Source organism: Drosophila elegans, unplaced genomic scaffold (assembly GCF_018152505.1).
Source record: "Drosophila elegans isolate 14027-0461.03 unplaced genomic scaffold, ASM1815250v1 contig_814, whole genome shotgun sequence".
NCBI lineage: Eukaryota > Metazoa > Arthropoda > Insecta > Diptera > Drosophilidae > Drosophila > Drosophila elegans.
Window position 1 is genome coordinate 8528859 of NW_024546167.1, and position 16171 is coordinate 8545029.

At 38.4% G+C, this 16171-nt stretch overlaps 1 protein-coding gene across 1 annotated transcript; it reads left to right on the top strand.

Moving 5' to 3' along the window:
* Positions 1–11541: 11541 nt before the first annotated feature.
* LOC108150438 lies at positions 11542–12631 on the top strand. Its single transcript, XM_017278597.2, has one exon. The coding sequence runs from the start codon at positions 11595–11597 to the stop codon at positions 12510–12512; it is 918 nt and encodes a 305-aa protein (XP_017134086.1). The 5' UTR covers positions 11542–11594; the 3' UTR covers positions 12513–12631.
* The last annotated feature ends 3540 nt before the right edge of the window (positions 12632–16171 follow it).

Genomic DNA, 16171 nt, shown 5'->3' on the forward strand with positions numbered 1-16171 from the left:
CACGTTGAGGTTTTGTCAGTCAGTTTGTGATGCTGACTTTTCCCCCTCAACCCCAAAACGCAACGCAACCCTCATGCCAACTTAACTCAGACTGAGATTCCCAAACCGAGCTTCAAATTCTTTTTGTTGCAATGTGGTCTTCGACTTCAGCACACGTGTGTTAATGGAAAATTCTCTTTGGATTTAACCACATTTTCTCTTTCAAGCTGCTGGCTATGGCTATTCCTTGGTGGTTTTCTAGTTTTCAGTTGTATGATTTCTGTTTCGGATATTTTTTAAATTTAAAGCTCTTAAGCTGCCCTTTCATGTAAGTTGTTAATAACGCAATTAGTTATTTGGGAAGGTCGAAAGCTTTTTAAGCTTCTTATTGGCCAGGGATTATATAATATTTTTGAAGCTTGATAATAATAAAGCAATGCTAGCAAAAATTGGCATTTTTCAAGAACTTATGTTAGCTATTTAACACTTTTTCTAGATACAACGTGCTAACTTAACTCCCAAAAATTGTAGCTTTGTTTAAAAATATATAACATAAAAAATGGACACTAAAAATATGATCGAGAAATATTGATAAATCGTAAAAAGTACAAAGTCATCGCGGAATGGCACATTTTATTACGTGCTTTGCGGCAGACTTACCCCATAAACTCGCGCAGCAGCCAAAAAGTATCCAATCAACTTTGATGGGCATATGTTAAAACCAAAAGAAAGAATTCATAAAACAACACCAAAAAAACCAAACTACTATGGAATTCCACTCATCGACATGAGGCACTTCAGCAATAAAATATCATGTACAACGCAATGAATTATTATGACAGAGCAAACAAACTAACGAATTGTCATATAAATTTTAATAGGGGGGACTACATAAAATGTGCAAACATAATTATTGGCCGGAATGCAAGTCAAACAAGGATTTTATGGCCAAGCAGCCAGCAAGAGTGTGTAAATTATTGTGTCGAGCCAGAGGAATTAAAACATTTCTGGAACAAGTGCCAGACAAACCAGACACTGTCTGCCGGCTCAGGCACTTTGCCATGAGTCAGCTGGGAGGCTGGGAGGCTGGGAGTTTTGCCAAAAAAAGCACTGAAGTAAAAAAGAAACATCACCATAAATTCAAGTCAAACAAAGCGTTACGCGTCTTATTGCCCAAAGCTTCGAGTTGGGCTAAAAGCAAGTTTGTCGCCTTGCCAACTGCCAGGCTGAATTCTAATGCTGCCATCGCCGAAAATGTTGCATTTTATAAAGCGTAAACACTCACAATGCGTCTGCCAAAATGACTCATTCCAGGATGTTCTGGAAATCTCTAAATCTCTAGTTGTTAAAAATAATTAAGACATTTTTGTATTTTGTATTTACAAAACTAATTTTGAAAGTGCAGTTTTTGTGTGTGATTTTTAATAAAATCAATTTGGAACTGAGATGTATTTTTTATATTTGTTTTAAAGTTTATTAGCCGCACCTAAATCAATAAAAATAAAAATTCTTTAACTTGTTCAAGTACATTCAGTAAACATTTTACGAATTTCGAATGATTCCTGTATTTAAAAATATTCTCAAGTAAATAGTTCGGCTCACATACCTAAAGCAAATTAAATTTTAATTTGAATATCAGATTAGAATAGTGAACTGATGATGTGAAAGTGTTTAAATTGTATTAAAAAGAACACAAAAAAATAAAACCGCTGAAACCGAGAACCAGGACGGCCTTTTCTGTTGGCTTTTTACACCACCACCGCCGACCGTCACCACAATTATGTGAGAAGCTTTCGAGGGAAGGCGAGCATTTGCTCTGTCGCCGGAGAGATTCCTGCGGAACAACAACCAAATCAGGGACAAAAAAATCACAACTTCCGTGCGTTGGCATGCGTTGTCTAACTGAGGTTCTACGAGGAGGTTGGGCGTGGCGTCTATGGTGAAATGATGCGACAAAGTAAGTAGCAAATGAGGTTGCCGCTGCCATTTCTCCTGCTTTCGGCTGGCTGTGTTTACTGCAACATAAATCAAAATCAAAGCCAGGACAGAAAAACAACACGCCGGAGGCGAGCCAAGGATTCGCATACATATTTCGCCATTTTCGGTTTCAAATTCGCCCGAGGTCGACTTTGGAGTGGAGAGCAGGAAATGCAGCCATATGTAGCCTAACATAGTTAGATACGTTGAGATAAACAAATATTTCCCAGTTTTCCTTCGTTATTTTTTTCTGCCGGCAGATACAGCGCGAGACAAGTCGACTAGTTGATGTTGCGTGTAAAGTGAAAGATAAGTGAAATGTGTCCTCGTTTTCAGTAGTCATTTTTTGGGGTCGCAGAAGGGCTGAAACTTAAGACGGAAGTCCTTTAAAAGCGATTGAAATATGTATAAAATTTAAGCTTAAGCCCTGGTCATATTAAAATTTAATTTTTTAAGTACCATACAAACATATTGTAACATACAACTTTATGGCATTCCTTTTTAAATAGCGTCTTAAGAAATTACATAATTTTTGTATCCCAGCTATAAACATCCAAATAAATATTTAAATAAATATATCAGGATTGTTTCTTCACATCCAAAGGCAAAATGTACAAATTTGTGAGTCCTGTTTATGAAATGTAATTTTCAACAGATAATCCGCTTCAGTAAAGTTTTTTTTTTAACAAATTCCAACTGCCAAACCCGTGAGAGCATTTTCCAATTAGTTTGAAAACTAATTGTTGCTCAAACAAAAACATGGAAGCTTAATAAAATTCGCAAATCCATTCAACACACACGCCGGCGGCCACCCAGGCGTCAATTTCGAAACACTGAAATTTAATAATGAAAAAAACAAAAATATGCGGCAAAAAAACCGCTCACGTATTAGTCGATAAGCACGCACATATCCTTATTTTCCCCTCTCATTACGCCACTGATTGTTAATGAAGTGCCCACTCGAAATCATTTCCGACCTATGAGCGCAAATTGAACGAAATGAAACGAAAGGGAAACAAATTCAGTATGGGCCACACAGTGCTGAAATAATAATAAAAAAAAACCAAAATACAAGGACAATTTTCGCATCTCTCCACTGAATGTATAAGTAAACAAAATTACATTACATTACGAAAACAGCAGAGTGTAAAAAGCAAATGCATGCATTTAAAATTTCGCACCTGTTTGGGCGGTGAATAAATATTTTATTAGGCATACCGTTACGCCGAAATGAGTTTCAGTCGTCACAGGCACGTATGTACTTTATTTGCACGCAAAAACGCGCCTGTGGGAGCCGAAATGAAACCGAATCCGGCGATGATTTCAAATCTAACAGCCGCCTTCTGTTTGCCGTTGAAAATATGCAGCGACATTGACTGCGTCCCGCGAAATGCGAAGTCCTCTAATGAATGGACACAGAGCCCCTCAAACGCAAAGAGGAGGAAATACTCCCTTTCTGTGGATTCCAATACGAGAAACTTCCACAAAGCCTGGGGTATATTGAATATTATCATCGTTTTTAATTTGCTTCTATGAAAAGAAGGCGTTATCAACTACTGCTTATCTTTCTAACATGGATATATATAACCATAGTTCATAAAAATAAAGCTTTTACCTACTAAAACTTTTTTAATTCTAAAATTATCAAATAAATTCAATGATTATGTAAAATATTAAAATATTACAAAATATAGCATATTGCAGAGAATTAATACTTTTGATTTTTATTAGCTCTTACAGTCAATGGAGGACCCTGTCAGTTGGATTATTATATTTTAAATACACAAATTTAAATTTTAAATATTAAATATTAAAGAGTATATAAAGGTCGAGCCGGTTTAACTTAGAGTTCAATCTGTTTTTTTGAGCTTTCAGTTTGTTTTCAATTCCATTTCCCATGCATCTGAAAATAGGCAGACCAAAAGCAACACTTTTTCCCCTTTGCGATCCCTTTTGCCGCATTTCTCAGTTTGTCGCTTTGCCATTTTGTCTATTATTAGGTAGTGTGCAAGACACAGATTGCGTTTTTTGTGTCTGGTTTTTTGTGCCGGCGATTCAATTTCAATGACTGTTTGCTCGCAGTGGTCTCGAGAGTGTCTAATATTGCCAATGCCCTGGCCCGATTCAACGGAAAGCATCGGAGAAATTGAAGTAGTAACAAACAAATTTTGTTGGTAACTTTGCCGAAACCAGACGTCAGTTCAGACGGATTTATATATGTTCCACACTTTTTTTTTAGATACGGGAATTTAAGATTTAAAGTCGAAATATTATTTTCTGTTTACCAATAAAATTCATGAATCCTTAGATTTGAATAAGTTTGTTTCTTGGGTGTAGGACTTTTTCAGCGTTGTCGTAGTGGTTGGCCATTTTGTTGTCCCGTTCAAAACAAGATAATACTTAATAGTTTTTAATTGAAAGCAAGTGCCCTTTGATGAAACTGGAACAGAATGCAAATCGAATGACAGGTGCCCAAGGGGCAATATCAGACCATGGAAAAGAAAAACTGTAGAAGAAGGTGCAACGCACTGTGAAAAATCGGTGTGGGGGCTGTGGGAATAACCGAAAACATTAATTAATATGCAAGTGGTCTGCTGGGCACCCGATCTACCCATCCACCCATTCGCCCGCCCGAGTTGTTATTTAATTTCCCGCAGACAACAATGAGTACGAGGGAAAAACTCCCGTGGATTGCCCGAGGGGATCTTATCAGTGTCAACGCTGTGCCAATAAAAACTATACTGGCATGCAAATGTTTCCACAATCAAACAAATAGCAGCGGGAGGTGGGGCTGTAGCAAGCACAATACAAACAAGGATGTGCAAACAAAAGCTGGGACGAGGATCCGGATCCCCAAGGACGAGGCGCCATGTGAAGCTTGCAGAAATAATGGCAAAAGGAAAATCTTCGGAGGATGGAGGATGGAGGCTGGAGGATTGAAGATGGTGCGGCGTGGTAAGTGCTGGAGCAGCTGGCGCACGTTTTCCTTTTCCCCGACGCAACAGGACATCACTGGAGTGGCTCGGGCTGCTGCCGCCGGTTTCCTTAGCCGCTTTCGGCTTTGATTTGCCAAAGAAGAAGTGGCACAACACCAGCGCCACTACAATAACAAGAAAATTTGCATAGCTTACTGCAATTCTCGTTGGTTCCTCTTCCTTGCTCAAACAACAACCACTCCAATTCCCCAGGTCCTGGTCTTTGCAGTTCTTTTTATATCACTTTTTACTTTTCAGCGGTAGCCGAAGATGGAAAAAAACACGCGAACAAGTTGCCAACTTTCATACGCCATGTGGGACGCACTTTTTCTGTGGCCCTGCAATGAAAGAAGGAGAAAAAACAAGAAACGGCCAGCAAAGTTGTTTTTAAACAGATAGAATTTTGGAATCCCTTAGCTGACCTTTATTGTTATCCTCCGGCAGCTAGTTAACTTTTATTTCAGTAAGCAAGACTTTCAATTTTGTATGCCCTTGGCAGGGTATTGTAACCTATTCTTTTATTTTATTTGGTTATGTTTTTTATAAACTAGGTACATGAACGTACCTAAAATATTTACAAGACAAGTTAAAACAAAACAATTCAACTGACATTTAAACTTTATTAAATTTACCTACCCCAGATTATTTAATTTGCAAGCACAGCCTTGCATTAATATTTATTAATGTCATAAATATAGAAACAGATGTAAGATCCATTTAATATTCTGTTTCAGAATTCGTTGTTACACATTCTTATTTAACTTTCAGTACTAAAAAATTATAAAATTAAAGTAAAATATATAAAAAATGTAAATAATTAATTAATGGATTGACTAATTATGTTGTGATGTAAAATAAAAAAAAAGTAATTATATATGAACAGTTTTCAAAAATATGATACTTTAAAAAAAAAAATGTCCACTTATGAAATAAATTTAAAATTTTCTTTTTATGTGACTTTTGCTTATAGATAAGCATCATCATTTTGGTTGACTCTCAAAATCCAGATATTTTGACATCACTTTTAAAAGGCCAGCCGTGTTGTTATTTCCGCTGCAGTTCAGTCCTCAACCCTCGTTTGACAGCATCTGTTAGCTCTCCACAATTTATCATCCTAATCGAAGTACACAAGAGCAATACAACTTTTTAATTGACCCCTTTGCCCTCCCTCCGTTTGATGTAAAACGCATTTGTGCCAGCTTGAAGCCCGCAGGAACCACACGAATAGAAACTCTACCCGGGGAAGTCTTCTTACATCCATTTCCCCGGCAACAGAAAACCAACCATTTACGCATTTTATGCAAGCTTACGCATTTCGCAATGCCTGATGGATTGCGGGCGTGCAGGGGGAATTTATCCTTAATACGAGGCGGAGAAGCTCGGCTTGATAAACTGTAAGCCACAAATTTGCATGAAGCCGTCGCCTTCGACTACAAATTGCCATTAAATGCAGCAACAAGGGGCGTTTGGTGGCTGCTGGGCGTGGCCGTTAACGAATCCCCCAGCAGAACTTCCCACCTCACCTGGCAGTCCCAACAATAACTGACACCAGTTGCTCGACTCTTTCCACTTTCCACTTTGTTGCAACAATTTGCGCGCCCGAGGCTCCGGCTGAGGATGTGGCACGATGGGCGGCGGAAAGATGATTTTGCACTCGAAAATATATTTTTAGTCCTTAAAAATAATAATATTAAATAAAAAAACCTCCCATGAAACAAATACCGAATAAATCAATTTATTAGTGGTTATCTGAAAAGGTGTTCTTACATCATATGCTGTTTGCCAAATAGGTTGAAAAATATCAACAAAACAAAAGAAGGTAATTGTACAAATAAATAAAAGACTTTTAGGTTTTTGCAATACATTTAATATTATATGATTATTAACAGATGATTTAATTAAAAGTTCAAAAGTTCAAAGAAATAATGATTTTTTTTCCTTAAAATATGTTTTCTTCATTAAAATATTTGTGTTATACAAACCGAATTTGTAAATAGTTTTTTACTGTGTGGTCTGCTGCTTCATTGCATTTAATTCATTTTTATTGCAAAAGCTTACAGATAGATAGAGGGAAAGGATATAGGTGTGGAGCTAGCGCAGCCAGGACGAAGGAGTAGTAAAGGCCACTTGGGTGTGCTCTTTAAATTATATTGGGCACAATTTTATGCAGTTGGAGATGCTAAGCAAGGCGATCCAAAGGATGCGGCTGCCTGCTCCTCGTCCTTTAGGATCCGCATCCCTCTGGCGCTGCATGCCATACAAAAGTTTTTACAAAGTAGCTGCGGCAGCTGCTGCAAGTTTGAACAGCTTCCATGATGGCAAAGTCGCCGTGGAGGGAATGGTCTGGGACGGACAGGCATTTTGATGAAGCTGCCTTATATATTGGGTGTGGGCTTTCGCTGGGTTGCCCTGCTCCTTGCAGCAGCATAATTTAAATAGCATGTAAATTAGACGGAAGTCTAAAATGAGTGCATAATGTCTGCTAAAAGTGTTCTAAGTGATTGTAATTTAGGTAAAAGTTACAGCGAAAGCCCGCTTAGGGTCTGTCGTGGTTGATAAACTCCGAGCTGGGCAAATTTCGCGGCATTTAAATGGCCAGATTAGCGTTTCCACTAAAGGAAAATTGAATTTAAAAACATACATTTAATTTAATTAAACAATTTAGTCATGAAAAGCTTAACAGATACTTTTCGACTAAATTGGGAAATAAATATTTTACATATTTTGATAATTAGTTACTTACCTCAATTAATATCAAACCCTGGAACACAGATATTTTTGTAAATTTACTTTAATAATACATACTTTACAGTTTTATTAATTTACTATAGCTTACCATAATACTCGAAAAGAATCTACATTTTTAATTTTTGTCTGCCAGCTGGCACTTCCTTTTCGAAATCAAATATTTTTTTGTGAAAAATGTAAAAAAAAACGGAAAGCACTTTGCACTTCAAGAATATTGTACTGTTCATTGTTCTTGCGTTTCCTTTAACAACTTTTTTCCCAACACTTTTCCGCAACTTTTTTCCTAAAACACAATTGAACCGAACAACCAAAACGAAATTCGGGGATTGGCAAAGCAAAACCGAAACAGCATGACCCAGCTAAGACTTGGCTCAAAGTCTACGAGGATTTTCTGGGGTATTAACACCTCTTACTTCTGCATTTTCTTTGGCCGCTTTCCATTCGGCCTATTTCGGCCCAGCAGAAAAGGTCGAAAAAAGCGGCCTCAGTTTTCGATTTGAAGCTATCTTTTCGTCGGCCTTCCGCAATTTGTGAGCTTTAAGTTCTATCTTCTGTCTTTGGCGAGGTTAGAGTTTAATTTGTGAAAGGCTTAGTATTCTAAATACTAATATTACAGAATTTCCTATGACACTAAATAATAGAAAACATTATTGATTTAAATATGTGTTCTATAAAATTAATGGCTTTCTGCTATACTATTGAAGTTATTATGATATATAATGAGCATCTGGAATACTTGGAACTGTAACAAAGCATTGTGAAACTATCGCTTGTAATTGTATTGCATGTAAAGTTTTGCGTTAAATAAGTTTTCCCAGGCTCATTTTCAGTGGCGAATTAATTAGCTAGGAATAGCCATTTTCAGCCGCTCTTCAGAAACGCTCCAACAAATGTCTAAACTAGTCTTACCTTTGGCATGACAGCCACTCGGCAAACTGCAGTGCAAACAGACTTTCGGATCAACTTTGTTAACTTCAGCATTAAAATACTTAACCCCATTCCATTCCAGGCCGCACCAACGAAAACAAACGCACTCGAGGCGCACCGTAATCTATCAATAATATTATTACTTGAAGCGAGGTAGTTAGTTTGGTTGCACTAGCCGCACACTCAGAAGTTTTAACCGAACCGAACTCGGCTCCCTTTCGATGGGCACTCACAGCGGGGCCCGGTAATTCCCTAGGTAAATTTATAATTACTGGAAGCGACTTGAACTAGTTACGCCGCCAGTTGGAGTCCCCTTTGGCCGAGATGGCCACGGGGACCCGGGGAGTTTCTGCTGCGGCTGCGAAAGTTGTATCAAGTTGTTGTCTGGCGGGTGACCAAGGCGCCAGGCAATCTAATTTCCATTTACTACTTGCTGGGCGCCCCAAATGCCCTTACTTTGTTGGCTTTTTCATTAGGTTTTCATTCGGAAGCAGCCGCACCTGGAAGCTGGCTAAAAAGTTCGTTCTAGGCGAAATTAAGTGTCATTTTTATTCGATTTTGTTTTCACTACTTTTTCGGGGAACGGCAGAGTGCACTCGGTAGTTAAGCAGAGTTTGCTTCATATTGATTTTAATGTAAATGCAATTAAAAATTTAGCAGAGTTCCAGCCATAAGTGCATTAACATTAACTGAAAAATGATTTATGCCGTGTTTGACATTTTAATTATGCTCGCCGACGCAGCAACAAACAAACAATCATGCAGATATCTTTATGTGCCGGCGTTTGAGTGACTTTCATTAAGTCGTTTTTTATGCGTTAAAATTTCCGGCCATTTGTTTTAATTTTTGTTGTATGGTGTTCAATTTTTAATGTGCAATTAATTGCATTAAATTATGTGCAAAATTATGCACTTAATATGCAATATTTTCCGCCCATAGACAAAATGGACCCAACAGATCTGCCCGAAAATACACCAAATGTGTGTTGGTTTATACAGTTTATTGGTTGGATAATGGATATCCATCATCGGTAGGCAGCAAAAAATATGCCTTTGGTCACTCTTGTTTTAGGCATTAAAATATATTTTACTTTTAAGTAATTTAAGTTTATACGTAATATTCTTTTCAGCCAATCTCTTTTATGCTTTAAATCAATAAATTGTAGGTAGACAATTTATTCGGACTGACCTTCAACTACACAGCCACAACCTTTTGGATTGCTGAATATTCACTTGCTGTTTTTTGCTCCGCATCCAATCACTTTAATTAAGCTTCATCTTTCGATGCCTTCATCACATTTCCCTGTCCAGCACATCAAAAACCAATTAATTTTTAATCGTTATGTGGGTTCTTGTATTCATTATTTTTTTTGTTGCTTTTGTGAGGCAGACAACGATTTGCCAATAGCATCCTGGACAGGACATACGCATACAGAAGCAATTAGTCAGAAAATTTAACACAGTTCATTGGGCAAATTTGAACACGGCTGAAGCTAATGACATAATTTTGCCATTGACTGGATTAGATAATGCCCAGGACACTCTCACACACCAGTTCCCCACGCCCTTGGCCAGTTAATTGTTGTAGGTCCTGCCCAGGACACATTACAATCTGTTATAAGCCCGAAGCCAGAGATTAATGATCAGGATTGCCTAATGAAGTTATTCCGCACAGGATGGGGAACTCGATTCCCTTGGCTCGATGAAGACAATGACAGTGTGATGAAGTGCAGAGTCCTTGGGAATTCAAAGCTCCGTTTTTATTTATGGTGCGTTTAAATTGTTGCTCCTTGCATATTCACCTTGTTATTTTATTACGTGACGGAAATGAACAGAAATATAAAATACAATAAAATAAAAACAGGGACGCCGGCGAGAGCGCGAAAACATTGTCACAGCATGGAGTCGAATGGTTTTTACATGCAAAAATATTTCATTTCCTACAGCAGCGAAATGTTTAATAATAAAAAGAAAGCAAAAGCAGGCGAAATGAGTGACAAAGTAAAATTCATAGTGAAGAGGGAGTCGGAGTCAGAGCAAATAAAAAACTGCAATAAAAATCTGTTTAACATGAAGTGCGGCAAACGCACAAAAGTCTGCCAAAGCGAAGGGAGGTCCTCGGGAATCATCTTGTTCTGTCTCTACTTGCCTTTTGCCCATACACTTTACAACTTATGAGTGCTAATAAAATTCACTCGGCACACATATATACATATATACCCCACAACTCGCTCACAGAAAAAAACGCAAACTGAATTGTGCGAGTCCTTCAAGGTGTGCGCTTTGATAAAGATTTCCCCTCCGAGTCCAAGTCCTTTTTGGATGAGGGCTAAGTGGGACAGAGATCCCAATGGACAGAATAAAAGGCAAGGATTTCATTTTAAATTGTACAATTTATTGTGTCAGCTCTGCGGAGGCAAAGAATGGTTGCCTGGTGCCATTTCTGGGATAATTTCGCAAAGAATGAAACATCAACCGAATGACGAATGAAAACCTTGATAAATTTTCCGATGCATAAGCTTATTGGCCATTATTAGGTATGCTTTTGATAAAAGCGGTATGGTTGGTTTTCATTTAGAAAATGGCATTTTAGTAGGGGCTTTGAAAGTTGAGTTTTTATATTGTCGCATTGCATTTTTAATGTTCTTTAAAGATAGAAAAGACTTATTAATTACAAACCTTTTTAAACTAAAAAAATTCAAAGAAAAAAATAAAAAAATCAATCGATCAACTCCAAGATTAACAAGTTGACTTGGCTAGAAAAAAATTCGAGCTGAATAATGTGCCGAACGTTTCGTTTGTTTTTCGAATACACAATATATATATTTAGTGGAGATAGTACAGTCTTGCTTTCGTGACGTGGGCATGTATGATCTTAGTCCTTATAAACTGCTGGGCACTAAAATATCAAAAGAATCTAATGCTAAGCAAATCGAGTTTACCTAGAGAAATCTGAAATTCCTAGAGATATCACAACTAATCGAGAATCATGACCGAGAAGTGGAGTGCTCTGCTGCTCCTGCTACAGATGCTGGGCAATTTGGAGTCGGGTCAGGCGATTTGGTTTCCATGGTACTTCCAGCGCTACGGATTAGTGCCGCACTCGTTTCGCCATGGTGGGGGTTACAAAAACCAGACCCACCACTCGGGGTCCACCTGTCCACCGGGCTACGAACCCAAGTCCTCGGCCTCCAAGTTGACGGGAGGAATGGCTGGCTGTGAGCATGCTGGCGGATCGGTTGGCGGAGGATCAGGATCAGGATCGGAACGCCTGTGCGATGATAATCCCGTGCTGATGCAGCTGGCCCGTCTCTATGTGGTGAGTCCCGAGCGAATTGTCCTGCTGCTGGCGCAGCCCTCACTCACCGCCTCCTGTGACGAGATCGCCGATGTTCTGGGCAACATACAGCGCTCCATGCGCAACTGCGTCCTGGAGCCGGATAATATCTACGGCAGATTAGCGGACGGTCTGAGTTACTTCCGATCGGAGGTCTGTGACGAAGGCGATGGAAGCAACCGAAAGCGGTGCACTGGACTCCAGGAGTCGCACAACTGTCTGCGGGAACTCCGCACCGATATGATCGAGTGTGAGGCTCCGGCGGATTGGTACGAACGGCGGAACGCCAAGAAGGTGTGTCACATCTTCAACGACGTCCTGGACTGCTATTACACCAGGGCTGCCTTGCTCTGTGGTCTTGAGTCTGCCAAGCAACTGAGATCCTTCGCCGCCGACAGCATGGGTAGGGCTATGATACACAAGTGCGAGGTCAACAAAAGGCTGCCCCGGGTGGACAATGCCATGCCCATCCCCGAAGCCACCGGAGCAGGCAGTACGTCCCCACCATTTAATTATTTTATTTTCGTCAATATTGTCATTGGGTTTGCATGCTTTCATTATATATTTTAGCTATAATACCAGTTGGGTGTTATTCCGAGCGGAAAAGTCAAAAACGCAGAAAACAAAACTCAAATTTTAGATTTATAAATTTTTTAAATTTATTTATTAGATTATACTGAAGAAGCCTTAGATGCAATATTTCTGTTTTTCTTAAAACCACATAAGACTTGCACCCACAAAACTGTGAAAGAAGTAAATAATAAATTATTTATTATTTATTTATTTATACTATTATTTAGTACCATTTATACCTGTTTGCCTGCCTGAACGATGTTTTGTTGAAAAAATTGTAGACCAAATAGAAAGAAACTAAATACACTCGAATAGCCATCATTTATCTTCCGATGGGCCCGAAATGCCAACTTAAGTGTTTAGCTATTTTCAACTAAATTTCAATAAACACCCGAGGGACTTAAGCTGTCGACAAAGTAAGCCAATTTACAAACACCAGTGCACACGCCGACACACCCGCATAGTTTGGAGGTGTGCGAGGGTATCTGTGTGAGTATCTGTGTGAGAGGTGACCGCAAACATCCAAACACAGCTCACGGAAAACCGATGTCGACATTCGCCTCTTGCTTAGAGCGAAACTCATCAATTATGTTGACGCGGCTGGAAAATAGCTGAGTGGCTCGGGCGTTGGCTGGTTTTTGGGGGCGGTTCAATGGCTGTGGGTGGTTCGCCGAGGTGTCCTTTGTTAATGACACCTTTTCCAATCGCTTGAGCCTACCATTTCGAGCGAGAGCCGAAAGCTTTGGGAATGGCTTTTACATTTGCATCACACGCGTGGAGCCTGTCCGCAGGAAATGTGGAACGCAAAATGCACCACGGACTGCCATTAAAAAGCCCATGAGGCTCCAAACTTCATATTGACAGAAGAAAAAAATAGCATTTTAAATTTTGGCAAGAGTGGGGAAATTGAACTACAACTTCGACTAAATAAATTCATTTTTTAAAAAGAATACGGAAATTTTAAGAAGTGTTTTTATTTAGTCGCATGTTTAATCATTTTTCGTTACAATATTTATTGTTTTGAAAAACTTGCAAAAGTGTGTAGAAAATAGGAAGAAAATGTTTTTGCTATAACTTCAAAACTATTTTATTAAGACCAACAACGTTAAGATTACGTTTTTAAATTACTTTAAAGTTCACTTTTAGCTATTATCTTTAAATAATACCGAAAAGGATAATAATCGCATTTTATCGTTGCTTAATTTTCGTCTATTATCAGTTAAAACAACAAATTGTCACCAATACAACGAAGGTGGCAGAAAGTTATGGCTGCTAATACTATAATTTAGTGCCACAATTAAGCACTGAAAAAGAAAATAACACCCTCACAATCTCGATAAAAGGTCGCATTTTATGTGGCAAAAAGGGGCGTGGCATCCACGCAGCACCAACCAGAATCTAGTGTGGCGCCCGCTTCGTGTCGCCAGGGCTGACGTTGTCTACTCCATTAAAATGAAGTTGTGCCCTTTCTTCTCTTTTTGTGATGTTGCTTGGCGCCGACGAGACTGCGAAAACAAAAAGCAGATTGTTCCCAAACAAAACACGGGTCCACATTTCAATGGGGTTTTTACCTGTAAATACGGCCAACCGACCGAAGAGGCAACACAAGAGTCCATCTGCCCGACAATCAACACGCAGCCATTCTCAAAACGGATAAAGTATTTTTTCACTCACTTGGTAGGCTTTATACTCTGGCAAGGGTTATGCAGGGTTATTAAACCAAGAAAATCTTTAACAATACATTATGTCTCACCGAAGAAAAAACTATATTAATTGTCTTAGAACAAAAATTGTTATTATTAATTTAGATAAATAATTTTAAGTACAATATTTATTTTAGCAGTAAATATTGTTGCATTGAAAAAGAAAATTTAAATATTTTTCTCTACAAAATAAAGGTTGTACATAAAAGTGGCTTTAAAAATTAAGTGACTCTTGTCTCATCAGAGCAGATTTGTTTTTCTACTTATAGATAAAATAAGTATTTTTAGATCACACATAAATTTCCGTAGAACAAATCATTCCATGTCACATATATCTAAACATATTCGTAGCTTTCTTCACCACTAAAAGTGTACAACAACGTCGGTGCGCAGAATCTAGCTAGTCTTCAGTTTTATACCATCTTGTTTTTCTTTGGCTAAATAAAAATAAGTGCTGTGGAACAGAGACAGCTTTCCCGGCTGCCAGCAATTGACAATAAACATGGGAGCTGAATGGAAAGGCAAAGCGGACAGGACTCTAAAATGTTGGTCATTCCCTCAGATGAATGTCCTTTGCCCATATGTGTGACTCAGTTGATGATTCCAGCAACCGCCTTCATTATTTCCATCCTGCGAACTGAATAATGATTGAGGTGTGTGTTGGTAAACTGCAAACCTGTTTTCTGCTTCGCTTTGTTTTATTGAAAAATATAATGAATTTTTATCATAAGATAAAGTTAAATCAAATCATTTGCCATTATGTCGTTAAATGAATGTGAACAATTATGCGAGAAGCGCACGGATGTCTTCTGTTTGTTAAATGGTTAATATCTCAAAATGTACACAATTATAGAAATATTTCAAATGAATTTAAAGCTTAAAATTAAATTATTGAAATTCATTTGTCTTTCAGTACAGTATGGTATATAGAATATTTCATTTATCAGCATCACCGGTGCCTCAAAGTGTATCAAGCATTGGTAGATATTAAATAAACGTAACTTTGCATTTTTCATCGCCAATACAAATACCCCCCGGCCAAAATATTTTGATGACACAACTGTTATGCTGTACTTCATCAATGTTTCAGCAAATATTTTGCTGATATAATTCATTTCAATTCCATGCCAATAGAGCTCAATCACGCCCTCAGCTCCGCCAACCTTATAATTTCATCAGCATCAATTCAGCCACATAAGACCCGGGGCCCAGCGATCCGGCCAACCAGACCGCATTTGTTTGTGCCATTCCGACCATTCAAATGCCCCGGCACGTATTGAAACCCACAACGGAAAAAAGGCAGACAAAACAAATTCCAAAAAAAGGAGCACGGAAGTGAGCATATTTAATAAGTTGACAAAACATATTTCACACGCACAAATGCGCCAGCTTTCGGATGGCTTCCATTTTGTTTGCCCTCGACTTACCGCCAACTGCCTACATATGTCAAGCATCATTATTAACAGATTTTCGGGTGCGACACGCACGATGCCCAAAATTTCACTGAGCTCTCCATTTATTTATCCCCGGGCTAGCTGGTCGAAGGAAAGGTGTGGGCTTTGGCTCTGCACAGCGTGTGAAAATGTTATTGACATCTATTTCAATATTTATAAGAGCACACTGAAAGTATTGCCATATGCGGCAAATTCAGATTGAAGGATTTCGGTTTCATTAAATATGCTGGACTTCAAAGAAAAGGCAAAAACGCAATAGAAACTGAAAACAATCTAGCCACAAACACTAAAGTCTAACTAGCGACTCATGCAAAGTCCACCGACATCAATTAATCGTCAACTTCAGAAATGTTTAGCAAAGGTTTTTATGTATCTTGACATAATGGTCTAAATATAGGAAATTTCAAATACTTAATACCAAATATGGAATTTAAATGTAAATTTAATTACTTATAAATGAAAAAAATTTGTTACTTAGAACTTAAAGTTACTTTTTCTA